The following is a 21,079-nucleotide window of genomic DNA, read 5'->3' on the forward strand; positions in this document are numbered from 1 at the left end:
AGTACATGACTTACAGTTTTTTTCTCCAGTCCTTATACTAGGAGACCTCAACATATATATTGACTTTCCTTTGAACACTCTAACCACTCAGTTCCTTAACCTGCTTCCTATGACCTACCACTCTTCTACCCCTCTTCAGCCACACGCTAAAATGGTCATAACCTTCATTTTGCCATCACCTTCACAAATGACCATAATCTATTGACTTTTTACCTCTCTCTCTATCTTCCTTTTACAAAACTCTACTTTCCACATCATGATCTCTAATTCTTTAACACATCAGGTTTCTCCCAAGCTATCTTCCCTGCACTAGCCATTCTTTCCTCTTGACCCCTTGGTGAATCAGTTCAACTCTACACTGCTCTCCTCTCTTGAATCTCTAGCTCCCTTATCATTTCTCTAATTATGCCAAACCTCAGCCTTGGACCACTCCTACTGTTTGCCATCTTTGCTTCAACACAGATGCTGCTAAATGAAGGTGGAGAAAAGTCACACAACCATTCGGACTAGATCCACTGCAGATTTATGTTATACAACCTCAGCTGCTGCTAGCCAGTCCTACCTTATCAATTCACTGTCCTGCTCTCCACAGTAACCATTTTTTCATCTTTCCTCAAACCTTTTCATCCCTCCTCTCATAACTCTTCCTCCCTATCCTGTCAGCTGAGTACCTTACTTCATATTTTACCCCAAAAAAAAAAAAAAAACTGAAGCCATTCACCATGAGCTTCCTTTTCTCCCATCTTCATTTCTTGTCATTCATTTGCCTTCTGCCATGACCTGTTTTACTTCTGTCTTGATGAGGTGGTCTTACTGGCCTTGCTTTTTACCACAGCTAACCCCTCTACCTACTGAAGTGATCTTATTCCTTTCCATTTCCTCCAACAGATTGCCCCTTCTGTCATTCCTCTTTTATCACTTATTTTCAATCTGTCCCTTTCTTTTTTTTTTCTTTTTTTTAATTATTTTTTAATGTTTAACAATCACTGACATACAATTGAGATTTTATCCCCCCCACACCTACCCCCCACTACCCCCCTCCCTCCCCACGACTGCATACAATTCTGTATAGGTTCTACATATACTTTCCTATTGAGTATATTTTCACTATAGTCATTCTATGTAGTCAGACTAAAATAAATGAAAGAAATCATATAACAAATCAAAACATGATACACAAACACATACACATACACAAACATGATCTGCTACATTTTGCGAATGACTTCCATATTTCTTTCTCTGAGTGTGGAAGGCATTTTGCCTTGAGAACTACCATTGGGATTTTTTTTTTTTTATAAGAAGTTCTTGCGTTATTACAAAATTGCAAGTCTACCAGAAAAAACTCTTCACACACTGTGGTCGTTGCTGTGCACAGAGTTCTCCTGGTTCTGCTCCTTTCACTCAGCATCAGGTCATATAAGTCCTTCCAGGCCTCTCTGAAGTCTTCTTGTTCATCATTTCTTATGGCACAATAGTACTCCATTACATTCATATACCATAATTTATTCAGCCATTCCCCAATTGATGGACATCCCCTTGACTTCCAGTTTTTGGCAACTACATAGAGTGCTGCTATAAATATTTTTGTACATGTGGGACCCTTTCCCATTTTTATGATCTCTTGGGGATATAGTCCTAGTAGCGATATTGCTGGGTCAAAATCTGTCCCTTTCTATTTCCTCATTCTCTGCTGCCTGAAAATATGCCCATGTCTTTCTCATCCTGAAGAAACCCTCACTTGATCTTTCCATCCCAGCTATCCATCATGTATATCTCTTCTGCCATTTGTAGCTAAACTATAGCCACAGTGCCCCAGGTGCCTCTACTTTCTCTTCTTAAGCCCTTACAATCCAGCTTCCAACTTTTTCATGCCAACAAAAACTGCTTACCTGTTTTTATATTCCCAGTGCTTAGCAGAGTACCTGGAATATAGTAGGTGCTTAATAAATATTTATTGATTGCCTGCTCGATGTTCTTTCTATTATAATAACACTGTATTTGTCCTTAATCTGAGGTCGAGACTTAAAAAATGTAATTGGGGGCATGGGGGGGATTTATACAAGTATAAACAGTTATAATTGTTGAATGTGAAAATGTCTTTCTCTGTATTACCCATTTATGAGCATTAATTCCTTCTACATATAAGGGAGTTGACCCTTTCAGAGTAATACAGAGCATTTCTCCCAAGAGGCAGAAGATCTGGGTCTTAGAAAAGAACTCTACCACTACCTCTCTGATACTCAGTTTCCCAATTCATAAAACAAGCGAAAACTAAATGATCTATATGTTTCCTCACAACTCTGATTCTTTTTATTATTTTTATGGTATTCCTAATTATTTCTACTTAAGAGTGAAATAAGTCTATTTTTAAGCCCAAACTGACAATACTAATTACTAATTTATTGAAAAAGTGACTTGAAATACAAAAAGGTTGTTCTCATTCTTTCTAATTCCTTTTTATTTGAAAGACCACTTCACTGAACCTGTAATATTTTCCTTTTATTTTCAAAGGCACAGGATCTGAATGTGATTGAGGAAGTGATTCGAATGATGTTAGAGATCATCAATTCCTGCCTGACAAATTCTCTCCACCACAACCCAAACCTGGTATATGCATTGCTTTACAAACGGGACCTCTTTGAACAGTTTCGAACTCACCCTTCATTTCAGGATATAATGCAAAACATAGACCTGGTAAGTATGAACAGAGCTCACAGTCATTTACAAGAAGTTATTTTTAAAGGTGGAGACACTGCAGAGAAGGTTGGGTTAGCAAGCCTTGATCAAAAACTAGAGTAATGACATTTCATCCACTCTTTTCAATCCTAGAAAAACAAGAATGATTTAAATTTCACCACAGTAGTATTTTCCCTTTACTTGTGAAATGTCTTTTTTATACCACTTTAACCTAGTCAGGTAGAATCAAGTAGAATCATGGTTTCCATAGTTTTTTTTTTCTGCCTGAGATTCTTGGCATCTGTCCCATTTGTCTTTTACAGATTTCACCCCTCTTGTTTTTCTTTCTTTTTTATTTTTCCTGTATGTAAATTTCTTATTTTTCTACCCCACTTGACCCTTCTGCAACATGCAAATTACTTTGTTTACCTTACTCAGCTCCATTGATCCCGTTCCTTGTATTATCTTCTGATGTTGCTTATCTCCATATGAGCCACAGAAGAGTCCCCAAGTCCCACTTGGAAAACACTGAGAGATAATCAATGCATCCTTCTAAGATCATAATGCAATAAAAACTACATGTAATAAAAGGCCATGGAAAGATAAACCAAAAATCAATTGGAAACTAAATAATCTAATCCTAAAGAAGGAATGGGTTAAAGAAGAAATCATAGAAACAATCAACAACTTCATTCAAGAGAATGACAATAATGAGACAACATACCAAATCTTATGGGACACTGCAAAAGCAGTTCTTAGGGGAAGTTTTATATCTTTGAATGCCTACATAAATAAAATAGAGAAATGACTTGGGCAGGCAGCTGAAAAAGCTAGAAAAAGAACAAGTTGAAAATCCCCAAGCAAATACCAAATTAGAAATACTGAAAACCAAAGGAGAGATTAATAAAATTGAGTTAAGAAAACTATTGAATTAATAAATAAAACCAGTGGTTGGTTTTATAAAAAAACTAGTAAAATTGATAAACCTTTGGTCAATTTGATTAAAAAAAAGAAAGAAGAAAATCAAATTACTAATATTAAAAATGAAAGGGGTGAACTCACCTCCTCCAATGAGGAGGAAATTAAAACAATGATTAGAAACTACTTTGCCCAACTTTATGCCCACAAATTCAGTGATCTAAACGAGATGGAAGAATATTTTAAAAAATACAAATATTGCCCAGATTAACAGAAGAGGAAGTTGAATACTTAAACAACCCCATCTCAGAAAAAGAAATTGAACAAGCCATCAGTGAACTCCCTAGGAAAAAATCTCCAGGGCCAGATGGATTCACAAGTGAATTCTATCAAACATTTAAAGAATAGTTAATTCCAATACTATATAGACTATTTTTGAAAATTGGGGAAGAAGGAGTCCTCCCAAATTCTTTCTATGATACAGATATGGTTTTGATACCCAAACCAGGAAGAGACAAAACAGAGAAAGAAAATTATAGACCAATTTCCCTAATGAATATAGATGCAAAAATTTTAAATAAGATTTTAGCAAAATGAATACAGCCACCTGTCACAAGATTAATACATTATGATCAGGTAGGATTCATACCAGGATTGCAGAGCTGGTTCAATATTAGAAAAACTATTAGCATTATTGATCATATCAATAACAAAACTAACAAAAACTACATGATTATCTCAATAGATGCAGAAAAAGCTTCTGACAACATAGAACACCCATTCCTATTAAAAACACTGGAGAACATAGGAATAAAGGGAACTTTCCATAAAATAATAAGCAGTATCTATCTAAAACCTTCAGCAAGCATTATATACAATGGGGATAAGCTAGATGCATTTCCACTAAGATCAGGGGTGAAACAAGGATGTCCATTATCACCACTGTTATTCAATATGGTACTGGAAATGTTAGCTGTAGCAGTTAGACAAGATAAAGATATTGAAGAAATAAGAATAGCCAAAGAAGAAACTAAGTTATCACTCTTTGCAGATGATATGATGATTTACTTAGAGAATCCCAGAGATTCAAGTAAAAAACTACTTGAAATAATAAACAACTTTGGCAAAGTTGCAGGTTACAAAATAAACCCACACAAATCTTCCGCATTCCTATATATTAGCAACAAAGTCCAACAGCAAGAGATAGAAAGAGAAATCCCTTTTAAAGCTAGGGTAGACACTATAAAATACTTAGGAGCTTACCTGCCAAAACAAACCCAGGGATTATATGAACACAGTTACAAGACACTTTTTGCACAAATGAAGTCAGATTTAAGTAAGTGGAAAAGCATCAGTTGCTCATGGGTAGGCCATGCTAATATAATAAAAATGACAATTCTACCTAAATTAATTTACTTATTTAGTGCCATACCAATTAAACTATCAGATAATTATGTTCTAGAGCTGGATAAAATAATATCAAAATTCATTTGGAAGAACAAAAGGTCATATATCAAAGGGATTAATGAAAAGAAATGCTTGGGAAGGTAGCCTAGCGCTACCAGACCTCAAATTGTACTATAAAGCAGCAATTATCAAAACCGCTTGTTATTGGCTAAGAAACAGAGAGGTAGACAAGTGGAATAGACTTGGCACTCAAGACTCAGTAGGCAAGCAATATAGCAACCTCCTGTTTGATAAACCCAAGGACCCCAGCTTCTGGGATAAGAATTCACTGTTTGACAAAAATTGCTGGGAAAACTGGTTACCAGTGTGGCGGAAATTAGGCATAGACCCATGCCTGACACTGGTACGCAAGAATAAAGTCCAAATGGGTACATGATTTAGGTAGAAAGTTGATACTATGAATAAACTGGAGGAGCAAGGAATAGTGTATTTATCAGATTTATGGAAAAGGGAAGAATTTTTTGCTAAAGAAGAGATAGAAAGCATTATGAAATGCAAGATGGATAATTTTGATTACATTAAACTGAAAAGTGTTTGCACAACCAAACCAAATGCAACCAAAATTCGGAGGGATGTAGTAAATTGGGAAAGAATTTTTACAGCTAAGCTCGGGGACAAAGGCCTCATTTCTAGAATATATAGATAACTGATTCAAAGGTATAACTATACAAGTCATTCCCCAGTTGATAAATGGTCAAAGAATAAGAACAGGCAATTTTCAGAGGAAGAAATTAAAGATATCTATAATCATATGAAAAAATGTTCTAAATCACTATTGATTAGAGAGATGCAAATCAAAACAACTCTGAGGTACTACATCACACCTGTAATATTGGCAAACATGACAGAACAAGAAAATGATAAATGCTGGAGAGGTTGTGGGAGAGTTGGAACACGAATTCGTTGCTGGTGGAGCTGTGAGCTCATCCAACCATTCTGGAGAGCAATTTGGAACTATGCCCAAAGGGCTACAAAAATGTGCATACCGGAGGGCGGAGCCAAGATGGCGGAGTAGAAAGACGCACATACGCTACCTCCGAACCCACTGCCCATAAAATACCTGTAAAAAAAAAGAACCACTGGCAAATTCTGGAGCAGGAGAAGCCACAGAACAGAGCGGACAAGATTTCTGCTCCAGAGATCCTGAAAACCTCTTGCACAAGGTCCCTCGCGCCCCGGACCCAGAGCAGAGCCCAACCATGCCTCGGCAGCGCAGCGCTGAAAGGAGCAGATCTGAGCAGGCTTCAGGGACAGAATCTCCAGCAGCCGCGCGGGTCCCTCCACCCACAGGTGACAAGGGTCGGTGAGAGGGTCTCTTTGGCAGGTCAAGAGGGGAGTGGGGTGCCCCCATAACTCAGGCCCCCTCGGGAGGCAGCGGAGGCAGGAGCAGAGCAGGGCTCCCCAAGCAGGCAGGACCCTGGATCCATTTTTGAAGGTCTCTGCATAAACCCCCTGAGGGCACGGAGCCTGTGAGCCAGCCCGGCCCTGACTTGAGCACCTGAACTTAATCTCACACTGAACAGCAGCCCTGCCCCTGCCCAAAGCCCTGAGGCTGGGAAGCAGCATTTGAATCTCAGACCCCAAGTGCTGGCTGGGCGGATCTGGAGGCGTGGTAGGGGTGGAGAGGACACTCAGAAGTCAAGTCACTGGCTGGGACAATGCCCAGAAAAGGGAAAAAAAAATAAGACTATAGAAGGTTACTTTCTTGGTGAACAGGCATTTCCTCCCTTCCTTTCTGATGAGGAAGAACAATGCTTACCATCAGGAAAAAAATGCAGAAGTCAAGGCTTCTGTATCCCAGCCCACCCAATGGGCTTAGGCCATGGAAGAGCTCAAAAAGGATTTTGAAAATCAAGTTACAGAGGTGAAGAAAAAACTGGGAAGAGAATTGAGTGACATGCAAGCAAAGCATGAAAAACAAATAAACACCCTGCTAAAGGAGACCCAAAAAAATGCTGAAGAAAATAACACCTTGAAAAATAGGCTAACTCAATTGGCAAAAGAGGTTCAAAAAGCCAATGAGGAGAAGAATGCTTTCAAAAGCAGAATTAGCCAAATGGAAAAGGAGATTCAAAAGCTCACTGAAGAAAATAGTTCTTTCAAAATTAGAATGGAACAGATGGAGGCTAATGACTTTATGAGACACCAAGAAATCACAAAACAAAACCAAAAGAATGAAAAAATGGAAGATAATGTGAAATATCTCATTGGAAAAACAACTGACCTGGAAAATAGATCCAGGAGAGATAATTTAAAAATTATGGGCCCACCTGAAAGCCAGGATCAAAAAAAGAGCCTAGACATCATCTTTCATGAAATTATCAAGGAAAACTGCCCTGAGATTCTAGAACCAGAGGGCAAAATAAGTATTCAAGGAATCCACAGATCACCGCCTGAAAGAGATCCAAAAACAGAAACTCCTAGGAACATTGTGGCCAAATTCCAGAGTTCCCAGGTCAAGGAGAAAATATTGCAAGCAGCTAGAAAGAAACAATTCAAGTATTGTGGAAATACAATCAGGATAACACAAGATCTAGCAGCTTCCACATTAAGGGATCGAAGGGCATGGAATAGGATATTCCAGAAGTCAAAGGAACTAGGACTAAAACCAAGAATCACCTACCCAGCAAAACTGACTATAATACTTCAGGGGAAAAAATGGTCTTTCAATGAAATAGAGGACTTTCAAGCATTCTTGATGAAAAGACCAGAGCTGAAAAGAAAATTTGACTTTCAAACACAAGAATGAAGAGAAGCATGAAAAAGTAAATAGCAAAGAGAAGTCATAAGGGACTTTACTAAAGTTGAACTGTTTACATTCCTACATGGAAAGACAATATTTGTAACTCTTGAAACTATTCAGTATCTGGGTACTGGGTGGGATTACACACACACATGCACACGCACATGCACACACACATAGAGACAGAGTGCACAGAGTGAATTGAAGAGGATGGGATCATATCTTAAAAAAATGAAATCCAGCAGTGAGAGACAAATATATTGGGAGGAGAAAGGGAGAAAGGGAATGGGGCAAATTATCTCTCATAAAAGAGGCAAGCAAAAGATTTATTAGTGGAGGGATAAAGAGAGAAGGTGAGAGAAAAACATGAAGTTTACTCTCATCACCTTCCACTAAAGGAAGGAATAAAATGCACACTCATTTTGGTATGAAAACCTATCTTACAATACAGGAAAGTGGGGGATAAGGGAATAAGCAGGGTGGGGGGGATGATGGAAGGGAGGGCAGGGGGAGGAGAGAGCAATTTGAGGTCAACACTCATGGGGAGGGATAGGATCAAAAGGGAGAACAGAAGTAATGGGGGACAGGATAGGATGGAGGGAAATATAATTAGTTCTTACACAACACTACTATTATGGAAGTCATTTGCAAAACTACACAGATTTGACCTATATTGAATTGCTTGCCTTCCAAAGGGAAGGGATGGGGAGGGAGGGAGGGCAGATTGGCAGACAGGGGCAATTAGAACGCTTGGTGTTTTGGGGTGGGGGGAGGGGACAAAAGGGGAGAAAATTTGAAACCCAAAATTTTGTGAAAATGAATGTTAAAAGTTAAATAAATAAATAAATTTTAAAAAAATATAAAAATAAAAATGTGCATACCCTTTGACCCAGCAATATCGCTACTAGGACTGTATCCCCAGGAGATCATAAAAATGGGAAAGGGTCCCACATGTACAAAAATATTTATAGCAGCACTCTTTGTAGTTGCCAAAAACTGGAAGTCAAGGGGATGCCCATCAATTGGGGAATGGCTGAATAAATTATGGTATACGAATGTAATGGAGTACTATTGTGCCATAAGAAATGATGAACAAGAAGACTTCAGAGAGGCCTGGAAGGACTTATATGATCTGATGCTGAGTGAAAGGAGCAGAACCAGGAGAACTTTGTACACAGCAACGACCACAGTGTGTGAAGAGTTTTTTCTGGTAGACCTGCAATTTTGTAATAACGCAAGAACTTATTTAAAAAAAAAAATCCCAGTGGTGGTTTTCTAAGGCAAAATGCCTTCCACACTCAGAGAAAGAAATATGGAAGTCATTTGCAGAATGTAGCAGATCATATGTGTGTGTATGTATTTTTGTGTATTATGTTTTGATTTGTTATATGACTTCTTCCATTTATTTTAGTTTGACTACATAGCATGACTGTAGTGAAAACATACTCAGTAGGAAAGTATATGTAGAACCCATACAGAATTGTATGCAGTCGTGGGGAGAGAGGGGGGTAGTGGGGGGTAGATGTGGGGGAGATAAAATCTTAATTTTATGGCAGTGATTGTTAAACATTAAAAAATAATAATAATTTAATTAAATTAAAAAAAGAAGAAAACACTGATTTAGATAATATAGAACTTTAATAAAGGCTATAGAAAGAACATATTCTCCCCCAAAGGCTTCTGTTAGATTTATCACCTAGGGACTTGTGAACCAAATGTGTTTTATACTTGATGGTAGTAAGTGAATCTTTTTACTCTTAGTTCATTAGGCATTAAACTAGGCCCTTGACCTGTAATAGCGAGAAAATGATGTGGTTACCACATAGCAGATTTAATAAAAATAAATAACAAGTAAAAAGAACCATAAAGAAAGAAATGTAGTAAACCTGTAACAACTTTATAACAAAGACAGTTGTTGGGTACCAAAATCCCTGAAATATAAATATATATATTTACCTAAAAACATTGCTATCCTTGCTGTTCTTTGAATTTGAAAGTAATTTGATGCCCATTTAAAATTTTCCCAGCTTTTAGAGACTCATTTTTAATAGTGTTTTTTCCACCTCATATTTAGGTGGGCATCTGATTTATTTTGAATTGCTACTTTTCCTCATGTAAATGATCCTAGTACCGTTAAGGTATTTGTTACCTTCATGGATTGAGGAAGTGAGCAATACGCAGGACTGTGAAGTGGGGCTCTTGTGCATTTGGATAAGTGCTAAGTTGTGTGTTCTGGCCAAGGTTGCCTATTCTTCCTCTGCACTATAGAGTACTGTTATTCACCTTGCCTTGCCTAGAATCTTAAGTACTCTATCTTTTGGACGATGTCCTGTGCTAAGAGTGAGTACAGGAACCATGCTGCTGGTCTGTCACTTTCATGAGTTCCATTTTCTGTCTCTAAAATACGGATAGTCACATTTCCATATTAAAGGATTTCAAGGTCCTGATAGGAAAACAATAAGGAAGCCCAAATGAAAGGTCCAATTTTTATTGGCTCTTTCCATGAGAAGCTTTTCTCTCCAAGCTGTCTTAACATAGGAGAGGAAATCTTGTATGCATCATTTTAAGAAATGGTATGGTTGGGACAACTCAGTTATAGACCTTTCTCTCTCAGCCAGCCAAAGGGAAAGAAAAAAGTGTGTTATTTCCCTTTACAGAAATACTGTACTCATATTTCTCATCAGTATTTCTTAAAAACTAGAATCTGAATTATATTTGTTTACTGTCGTTTCATAATTCATATACTCTTACTTATGCCAGCTCCTTGGACTTTATCTTATGTTTTCAAATTACATTATAATTCCCTGTCAATAGTGAATTCTTTAATCTATATTAAAAAATCTATACCAAAATCTGTACTGAATGGATATTATTTTTTCCTATTTAATTGTATAGTATAAATTACTGGCAAAATGCTACCCTGTCTTATGCAGTTTATGACATTTAATGTAACAAAAGAATTATTTTTAAGTGAAGCATTCTTATTCTAGATCATAAATTTAGCTCTGTCATGAATGTTTATCAGATAAATGATCTCTTAATTCTACCCACACTTTACACTTATTGACATAAAAAGTAATTCCTACTGCTCACATTAACTCCTGGCTATGAGATCAACTCTCTGTCCATCGCACTAGGCTGCTTTTCTTGATTTTTAAATTAATCATTTAGCATTCATTCTGTTTCAGCTGTTTTGAAAAATATATATTATATATAGATAGATAGATAAATCCAAACCAAATTATGCATATGTGTATTGACTATAATCAATCAGGAAGATTAATGTATATACATATACATATATGTGTATGGTCATTTATAACACTAATTAATATTTTGCTCAAGGAAGCTAAATCCAATGTAATAGAGCAGGTACTATTTGCTTTTTTATGCCCTGGTACTAGTTCAAATCAGTCTTCAATTGTAAACTAGCCTCTTTTCCTAGACTTTAACATTAATGATGTATTTGCTGCAGAAAATTATTTCCTGCATAGTGCATAAAACTAGCTGTAGTTTTTACAATGTTATTTGCAATTTTCCAGAATCAAAACTATTTCATAATTAATGCTATCTTTCTTTGGAAAAGTGAACTAAAATTAAAGCTTCACATCTTCGCTATCAACTGAACTTATATTTCTGAGGCAGCTGGCATTGCAGGAGATAGAGAACTGAACCTAGAGTCAGTATTATCTGAGTTCAAATTGGACTTACTAGCTGTGTAGCTGCCTCAGTTTCCTCATCTTTAAAATGGAGGTAATAATGGTAGCTGCCTCTTAGGGTTGTTATAAGGCACTTTGTAAACCTCCAAGTACTTAAACAAATGCTTGTTGTTGTTGTTATTGATTCATTTTTGTGCCTAAAGAACCACCTGAACCAAAAAAAATAGTGCTATATACCCCCCTTTTTGTTCTCCTAATCTATCTGTTCCATGTATATATTGTTAATTGATTTGAGATAAACTGGCCCCCTTAATAATAAGGCAAAAATCAAGCAGAACTTGGTATACAAAAATATTTAAATATTTCACAGGAGGATGTGAATGGACATAGAAAGAAAGAGAAAAAGAAAGAACTTATTAAGTGCTTACTCTGTTTTTCTAAATTATAGATTACAAAATGCTAAAAGGAATGACTGACACACTAAATGATACAGTCAAGATCCAAAAAGATCTTAGCAAACTAAAACAGAGGGTTAGATAAGATCAAATTCAACAGTGTTAAATGTAAGGTCCTATAGTTAGATTGCAAAATATCAACTTTGGAAGCATAAGATTGGAAGGTGTGGTTAGACAACAGCTTATCTAAAAAAAAAAAAAAATTGAGGGGTTTTAGTGGACTTCATGCTTAATAGGAATTAGCAGTATGATGTCGGAGCCAAAAATGCTAATGCAGTCTTGAGCTGCATTAAGAGATAGAGCTTTAAGGCACAAGATAATGATAGTCCCAGTGAACTTTACCCTGACTAGCCACATCTAGAATATTTTGTTCAGTTCTGGGAACCATGGTGTAGGAAGGACATTGATAAGCTGAAGAGTCATTAGGGAAAGGCATCCAGGATAGTGAAGGGCCTTAAGTCTGTGTCATAGAGGGATCAGGTGAAGGAATGTTTAAAGTGGAGAAGAGAACACTCAAATTGGAGGGGGGAAGGGAGGGACAGACAAAACACATGATGGCTGTCTCCACGTATGTGAAGGACTGGTGTGTACAGGAGAAATATTTGACCCCAGAGGATAAAAATCAATGGATGAAAGTTGCAAATAGGCAAATTTAGCCAGGAAATCTTCCTAAGAATTAGAGCTATTCAGAAATGGAATGAGCTGGCTCAGGAAGTGGTAGATTCCTCCTCACTGGAGGTCATTAAGCAGAAGCTAGATGAATACATGTCCATTCTGTTATAATGAGGATACCTTTGAGGTAAGATTTGGACTAAATGGTCACTGAGGTCCCTTGCAATTCTATGAAACTCTGCATGGAAAACCGAGGCATTTTTACAAATGTCTAATCATCTCTACCCCCTCTGCTCTTGTTTTTTATCACTTTGCTAATTTGCCTTTTTTTAGAATTTAATTGTTATTTTTTAAAGTGACATCAAGAAATCACATCTAGGAATCGTGAAATGTAAATGAACACATCTTTAGGAAGATGACATCCTTTGATAACTCAGTAGATCCCAGTCTCATGGGAGTCCAGTGTTAATTCTATGTTTTTATGGAAAGAAGGAATGCCTTGACAAAAATATGAGAAATCCTTACTCCCTTCTAGACAGAGAAGTTCCAAATATTTCCTCATGGTAACAAAGAATCATTGTTTCCTCCTTTGTTCCCAGATGATCCATCACTAGCATTAGCATTGCTATAATTGGGTTAAACTCAAGGTTGATGCCATTCATTTGCTTTTGCTAACTATAACTATAAGTGAGAGGAAGTAGTTGCTCTCTCCGATGTCATCCTTAAAAGTTAAACATAGTGCACAGATGTTCCAAATACAGATGTACCATCATTTTGTATAATGTTTTCTGATATTTTTCTTATTTTGTACTTAACATTTTGCTGCCTTTTTTAGCTGTAATAGCATATTAGGCCAACAAATAATAATGCCTCCCATATCCTTTCCTCATACTCTGAGCTCTTTATTCATTCAATCCAGTTAGCACTGTGCAAGAGAGTACAAGAGAGATACAAATTTGAGATAAGATGGGCTTTCTGTCTTTATGGAGATGTCTAAATGTTACTGTTTGTGAATGTCATCATGATATTTACATCAAACTATACAGTAATACAGAAGAGATGTATGGTCTGGCCATCCACATAGATAAAAACAAGTGGATAAAGAATGTCCAGGGCCTCGATCATGAAATGCACTTAGAAGAACAGCCTCCTTACCCATCAAATATGTATATCAGAGATAGTATAAATGGGCAAAGCCTAGGACTAAATAGGAGGAAAGAAAGCAAGCCAGATTGCCTTCAGGAAATTTACCCCAAACATTTCCCACACACAGCCTTATCTTCTCAGTGTCAGTATTCAACCTATACCATTATGTGTCTTTGAGATAACAATATCTGAAGAATTGAAAATAGGTATAACATAGAAGGCCATGGAGAAGCATATGGTTGGTGTGAGTTGACAGCAACATAAAATAAAGAAGAAATTTCAAAGAAAGAGAATTTAAAACGTCATCAGAGAAATGTATGATTTTAAAAAAAACACACAACTGGTTACATGATGAATACAAGGAATAGTAGGTGGTCACCTGAGTGACTTCTTTGCATGTGTGGAGAAAACAAGGAAGGACTCTAGCACGTGTAAGTGACATGGAAGGAGCAAAATGGGTAGGCATGGCCTGCGTTGTAGAAGGAAAGTCCCATATCCATAGGCTTGAAAGGGCTGAGAAATATACACTGTTCCCTGTAAAATACATGATATGGCAAGTTCCCTAGGCTATTAACAAAACAAAGTATTATGTGAAGTCCAAGAAGGAAAGTTGTTATTGACCTGGAAGACAGGAATCATGGAAGGTGATATCAGGAGATAAGGTTGGAAAGGTGAGGTGATACCAGATTGTGGAGGGTCTTAAATACCAAGGATCTATGCTTGTTTACATTATCAGGGATTTCTATAAAGGCACCAAAGGTATAATGCTCTTCAGATTTGCAGATGACCCCCTGCTGGGAGAGATAACCAATCCAAACAGCTAGCCTGGAAAGGCAGCCTGCAGGTCCATTGTGAAGGATTTCCAATGCCAAACAGTTTTTGTTTTATCACAGAGGCAAGATAGAGCCACTGGAACTTTTTGAGTGGGGGACTGACAGCCATGAAGTCAAGGATGACGTTGAGTTGTTAAATAACTAGAAGGAATAATTTTCAGTCATCTAGCATTTATGGAGGACCTTGTTCTATACCAGGCACTGGAAATACAAAAGCATGAAAATAATTCCTGCTCATCAAGAACTTTATATTCTAACAGGACAAACCACAAGTATATAAGGACTGCACTTGAGGACCTAGAGGGCCACATGTGGCCTTGAAGCCACAGGTTATCTATGTTAGTGTATAGAGAATAAATATAAATTAGTTAAAACAAGATAATTTGAGAGGGAGGGCTCATGCAGAAGGAATCAAAAAAGGTCTCACATAGAGGGTGGTGCCTTTGACAGACACTGGGAAATTAGAAAGAGGGGTGAATTTGGGAGAAAAAATCTGAATTCTGTTTTGGACTTGCTGAGTTTGAGATTCCTAAAGGACAGCCAGTTGAAAATATATAATAGGTAGTTGGTAATGTGGCCCTGCAGTTCTTAGGATATCTATTTTAAAAGTCCTAAGGAGGGAGGGAGAGAATTTATAACTCAGAATTTGAAATAAAAAAAAAGTTAAAATTATTTTTACATGTAATTGAGGGGGAAAATAGAATAGAAAAAAGAGGAATAAAAAAAAGAGAATATGGAACTAAAAATAAATAGAATGAAAGCTTAAAAAAAACATACCACAGTCCAGTTCAGAATAACATGTAGAGGACTGAGACTATAATTCACTTTTTAACTGAACGCCATATCTAACCAGATGCTTAATTACATTCTTAATATTATGTGGAAGAAATCTGACTTAAGAGTGTGCAGTGTAGTGCAGCAAGGTTGGATTTGTTTTGTTTTGTTTTGTTTATCTCAAGTTCAGCATGAGCCAGCAACCAGCATGGCTGCATCTAAGACTAATGCAGTCTTAGACTGTTTGTAGTAATATGCTGTTCCAAACTACTGAGATACTAATCCCAATGTGCTCTGCTCTGCACAGTACACATTTCAACAAGCATTTTTTAAACACCATCCCACTGTCTTTGATGGCTGCTTCTTCCTCAAGCTCCCACATTGCCTCTTCACCTACTGAAGGACCTGAGGATGTCTGTCCTAGAGAAGAGAAGAGTTAAGGGCCACATGTTGACTGTCTTTGAATATCTGAATGGCTGTGATGTAGATAAGGATTAGACTTGTTCAGCGTGGCTCCACAGGGCAGAACTACACGCAGTGAATGAAAGTTTCAGAGGCAAATCTAGGCTTGATGTCAGGAAAATCTTGTAACAATTAGCAACCACTGGTGAAATGAGCTGCCTCAGGAGGTGGTGGGTGCCCCCACAGTGGAAATCTTCAGTCCAAAACTGCATTACCACTTGTTGCATATTGTTCTAGTATTGGATTGTTTATGTACAGTTTATATACAGTTTAAAACTAGAAGGCTTGTAAGGTACCTTCCAACTATTGAGAGTCCGAGAAAAATAGAAGCCATCCACTAGGAATCCTCCTCCTGCTTTATACCTTCACATCCTGTCTTCTCTCTCTTTACTTCTGTCTCTGAGGCAGAATGGCTTTTCTTGCCATGGTCAGCACTTTTTATTTTTGTCCTCAGTCCTATCCTCTCTTGTGTCTTCTAGACTCTGTCCTTAATACTCAGGCTCTTGTAATCTGGATTCTTATACTAGCACTCAGCTGAAACTGAAAAGTTAGCTGAAAGTTAGCAGCCAGTCTCTAAACTGAAGATCTAAAGGCCTTTTTCTTTGTCCTTATTTTCCTTGATCTCTCTGAAATCTTTAATACTGTTGAGCACCCCTTCCTCCTAAATATTCTCCTCTCTGGTCTTCTACAATATTTTTTTTAGGACCCTCTTCTCCTTTCTCTTTACATATACTTTCCTGGAGATCTCATCAGCTTCTGTGGGTTTAAGTATCCTCTCTATGCAAGTAATTCCAAAATTTCCATGTCTGTATACAGTTTCTAAATTCAAGTTCCGCACTGTTAACTCCCTGCTGGATTTCTATTCCTGGATACCCTGCTAGTACCTTAAACACAAGAGATATAGAACAGAACTATTTGTTCTCCCCCTTCCACCCCAGAATCTACCCCTTCTCCAGATTCCTGTTTCTGTAGAACATAGCACTTATCTTCCCACTTACTCAGATTTATAAACCCAGAGTCATTTTTTACCCTTTCCTTTCCCTCATCTAATGTGTTGTCAGGATTTGTCAAGTCTACCTGTCAAGACTACTTCTAAATGGCACTCACCCCAATTTCCTTCTCTTTACTCAAGCAACATTACCCTAATTATGACCCTCCTCAGCTTAAACCTAAAAAGCCATGTCTTAGTTGAATTTCCTGCTTCCAGAACTTATCCTCTCCAGTTCATCCTGCCAAAAGTCTCCCTAAGGTACAGGTTTGACCATGTCACAGTCCTTTTCAAAAACCCTTACTGCTTGATTTCCCATTGCCTAAAAGATAAAATTCAAAGGCCTTCAGCAATCTGACTCCTCTCCAACTTTCCAGTCTTTTTTCATGTCTTTTTCCAGTCTTTTTTTCCACATCACAAATTTTACCTTCCAGCCAAATTAACCTATTAATTGTTTCTCAGACATGATCCTCCATTTCCCAGCTTTCTGCTCCTGGAGTGAGTTTCTGCCTCATCTCCTCTTCTCAGAATATTTACCTTCTTTTAAGGCTCAACTCAGATGCCATTTCCTACACGAAGCCTTCCCTGATCCCTAAAAGCTTGTTCTCTCTCCCCTCAGTCCATAAGTATTCATTGCCTGACTGACTGACCTGTTATATCCCCTCAATACAATGGAAGCCCTGAGGCACAAGAAGGGATGATACTGGGTAACCTAGCAAAGGCTAACTTGTGCCTGCTGCCTGCACTTTTGTCAGGTCCCAAACTACAGTGCCCTGGAGAGGGAATGATCTGTGCCCACTCTTGACTTTGAGGGGAGGGATGTCTGCAGAGGAGTCACAGATACTTAAGATGATACTGAGCAGAATTACTACCTCCCCAGATCTTGTGGAAGGTCACTATCTCTTTCTCTCTCATAGAGCAAAATCTTGATTATACACATGTCCCTCTTAGTCTAGAAAGGAAATGGGAAGGCCTAATTCATCAAAGGGGTTGGGGGGCTGGGAAGAAGGCTGTCCTCCACCTCCTCCCCAAAGACTTACCAAAATAAATTTAATTCTCTAGTTCCACTGTGAGGAAAAGGAATCATGGCCACTATTGCTAAGGAACCACTGAGCTCACCATTTAAAAACTCAAGGCTCAACTCATATATTGCTTCTTACACAAAACCTTCTCTGATCCAGGACTCTTGCTCTCTCCCTCCTCAATTTTCCTTACCTTATACCTACTTGTGTATATAATACTTCTTTACATTACATTATAATGATCATAAATGCTTGTTTACTGACTGACATGTGTCCCCTCAGTAGAATGAACACTCCTTAAGGATTCAGTCCGTCTTTTCTGTCTTTGTGTAAAAGACCCCTAACAGTATTTTATGCAAAATAAACAATGTAGCGTTGTTGAATTAAGAGATTGTGCAAGTAGGGTATGTAAGACTTGGCAGATAATTGGTGATGAGGTTAGGGAAAAAGGGGAAAAACCAAAGGTAACAGGGTTTCAAGTCTAGTTGTCTAGGAAGTGATAATCATCAGACATAGAAACAGTAGGGAAGGGGACAAGTTTGGGGGAAGTTTTTACAAATTCAGTTTTGAATGTGTTGAGTTCAGGATATCATAAATATGTAAAAGTAGAGATATCTAGCAGACATTTGGAACTATTAGAATGATTGACAAGAGGGAGAAGGGAAGGGGACAAGTCTTTATTAAGCACATACTATGTGCCAAGCACTTTACAAACATCATCTCATTTGATCCTCATAGCAACTGTGTAGGATAGGAGTCAGTGTAATCCCCATTTTACAGCTGAAGAAACTGAAGCAGACAGAGGTTAAGTGACTTGCCCACCCCACAGTCATACAGCTAATGTCTGAGACAGGATTTGCATTCAGGTCTTCCTGACTCCAGACCCAGTGTTCTATTCACTTTGCCATCTAGCAGCCAAGAGAATAGTGTTCCATCAGTAGAACTGAAGGAGTTAGGGGGAGGGACAAGTTTAGACAGGAAGAAAGACTGAAAGATACTGATTTATTATTCCCACACACACAAGTGATTATGGAAGCCAGAGGAGTGGATAAGTTTGCCCAGGATGAGAATCAAGAAGCGTCATGTAGAAGAAGGACTGGAGATATAGTTTCCATGAGCAAAACTGGAACCAGTTCTTGGATAGAGACTTTTTTCTCAATATAAACAAGAATTTGCTGACTCTTAGAGCTATCCAAAAATGTAATGGACTGCCTTGTGATAACCTCATCACTCATAGTAGAAAAGATGACCACCTCTCAGGGAAATCTGTCATTGCATGGAAAGCTGGACTTGTTAACTTGCATTCTCCCCAAGCCGAAGAGTCCATGTATCTTTGATTAGCTCCATTTCTGTGTCTCTGTGAAGTTGTAAGACACTTGAAATGGATCTTTAAATATAGGTAGAACTTCAGCAGGAATAAGTAATGGGCATGAACAAAGTGGAAGAGTGTAGGAAATAATCATAGAATGGTCCAGTGTTGCTCATGGACAGTAAAGCTCCTACCTTTATCAGTCAACATCCATCTTTTCCAGACTTCATGTTACATTCTATGTTCCAGCCCCAGTGAGACTCTTCAGCATTCCCCATCACCTCTCTCCTTTGGATGTTGTCTTTCATCAAGGTTCAGCTCACCTGCTGCTTCTCCATCAAACCTTCCCTGATGCCTCCCAAAGCCTGTGCTGGCCAGAAATCATCTCTCCCTCTTGATATGCTTTATGCCTGTCCTATATTTCCTTACTAAAATGAAAACTTGTTGAGGTCAGGAACAGCATCTTATTTCTGTCAAAGAGGAAGTAAGAGCTCGAAATAGAGCTCTGAGAATTATCTCCATGGAGGTAGTTGAAGCCTTTGGAGTAGATGAGATCCTTAACAAACAGACTGTAAAGGAGCCAAAGACCAGAAAATTGAACCTTGAAGATAATTATATTGAAGACGCAGGAAAAAGTAGACCTAATTAAAGAAACTGAAGAGATAACTGAACTAGAACAGTGTAGAGTCACAGAAACCCCAGGAGAGGAGCGCCTCAAGCAGGCTGTTAAGAATATACAAAACAGAGAATCATAGGATTTAGGGTTGAAAGGGATCTCAGGGATTGTCTGTCCCAATGTCTACATTTTAAAAATGAGGATGCAGAGCTACAGAAGTTAAATGGCTTGCCTATGATCAAATAAGAAAACTAGGATTTGATCCCAGCTCTTTGGACTCCAAATCCAGGGCTTTAATGGGAACTAAATGGATATGTGTAATAATGTGTAATTGGTATGTAATAATGTGTATTATAATAATAATGTATATGATAATCATGTGTATAATCAGCTCACAATTTTGCCAGTGAGCAACATTGAACTTACCAGTCTGAAATGTGCAAAGTACTAACTTTATCTTTTGTGAAAATCGAGACATTTGCCTGTTACCCACCTCTCCCATTCTCCATAAATACTCAAGGATTTCCAGTGGTAGTCCTGAGATAATAGGTCACACACTTCTGTAGCATTTTATGGTTTATACAACATGGCATTTTTCCCCCCAGAAATAAACCAGAGAAGTAGACAATACAATATTATCCCTATTTGACAAATAGAAAACAGTGCTAAGGAAGCAAAATGGTTTGCCCAAGGCTGCCCTGCTAGGAAGAGTCAACATAAGCCCAGTTCATCCTCCAAGTCCTGCGTTCTTTCTACTATATCATAGCTCAAATCACATCTACAAATTCCTTTAACAACTTGGGATTTAATTCATTTGAAGCAGGTAGGTACACTCAGTATCTTCTCACCTATCCTACATCACAGTGTTGATTGTATTCTCTCAGATTTGAATATCATTCTTCTGAATGGAGAAAACCAAGATAATATGGAGGTTGAACAGTTTTGCCTACTCTGTCATCTTTAAACATTATTCTGTCTTCTCCAAACACTTATGGTCCTTTCCTTGATCTTGTTCTGAACATAATTAAAGGAAAAAAGAGAAAATTCTTCATTGCCTCTAGCATTTCTCAGAGTCTCAGATTTGGGGCTTCTGCCTTGCTGCCTTGCATCCAGATTCATGCTTCTCTTTTCTATTCATCTCAACTTGGGAGCCTCTCCTTCTGTGTTTTGTTCATGTGCTTAGAGTCTGAGCTCATCAGAGAGCTCTGTACAGCAATACAGACATGAAATGACTAGAGAACAATTACAAGATAGAAGAACATTGCAGTTTACAAATAAATGTTAGGAGGGTGCCAAGAATGGAAGAGATCAGTGTGGTATGGGCTTAGTCAGGCAAAGGCTCTCTGAGGGCAGTGAATCTTTGGTTCCGTATTTTTATTCCCATTAGCCACATTCC

General features: G+C 37.9%; 1 protein-coding gene across 2 annotated transcripts in view; it reads left to right on the forward strand.

Annotated features, from left to right (window-relative positions):
• DYM (dymeclin) overlaps positions 1 to 21,079 on the forward strand; it is a 601,776-nt gene that overhangs the window by 489,345 nt on the left and 91,352 nt on the right. For both annotated transcript variants that reach the window (XM_072605141.1, XM_072605142.1), the window contains one exon: positions 2,515 to 2,697. In XM_072605141.1, coding sequence (XP_072461242.1) covers positions 2,515 to 2,697 — 183 coding nt within the window. The remainder of the gene's footprint in view (positions 1 to 2,514; positions 2,698 to 21,079) is intronic.

Source organism: Notamacropus eugenii, chromosome 4 (genome assembly GCF_028372415.1).
Source record: "Notamacropus eugenii isolate mMacEug1 chromosome 4, mMacEug1.pri_v2, whole genome shotgun sequence".
In the NCBI taxonomy this organism is placed as follows: Eukaryota; Metazoa; Chordata; class Mammalia; order Diprotodontia; family Macropodidae; genus Notamacropus; species Notamacropus eugenii.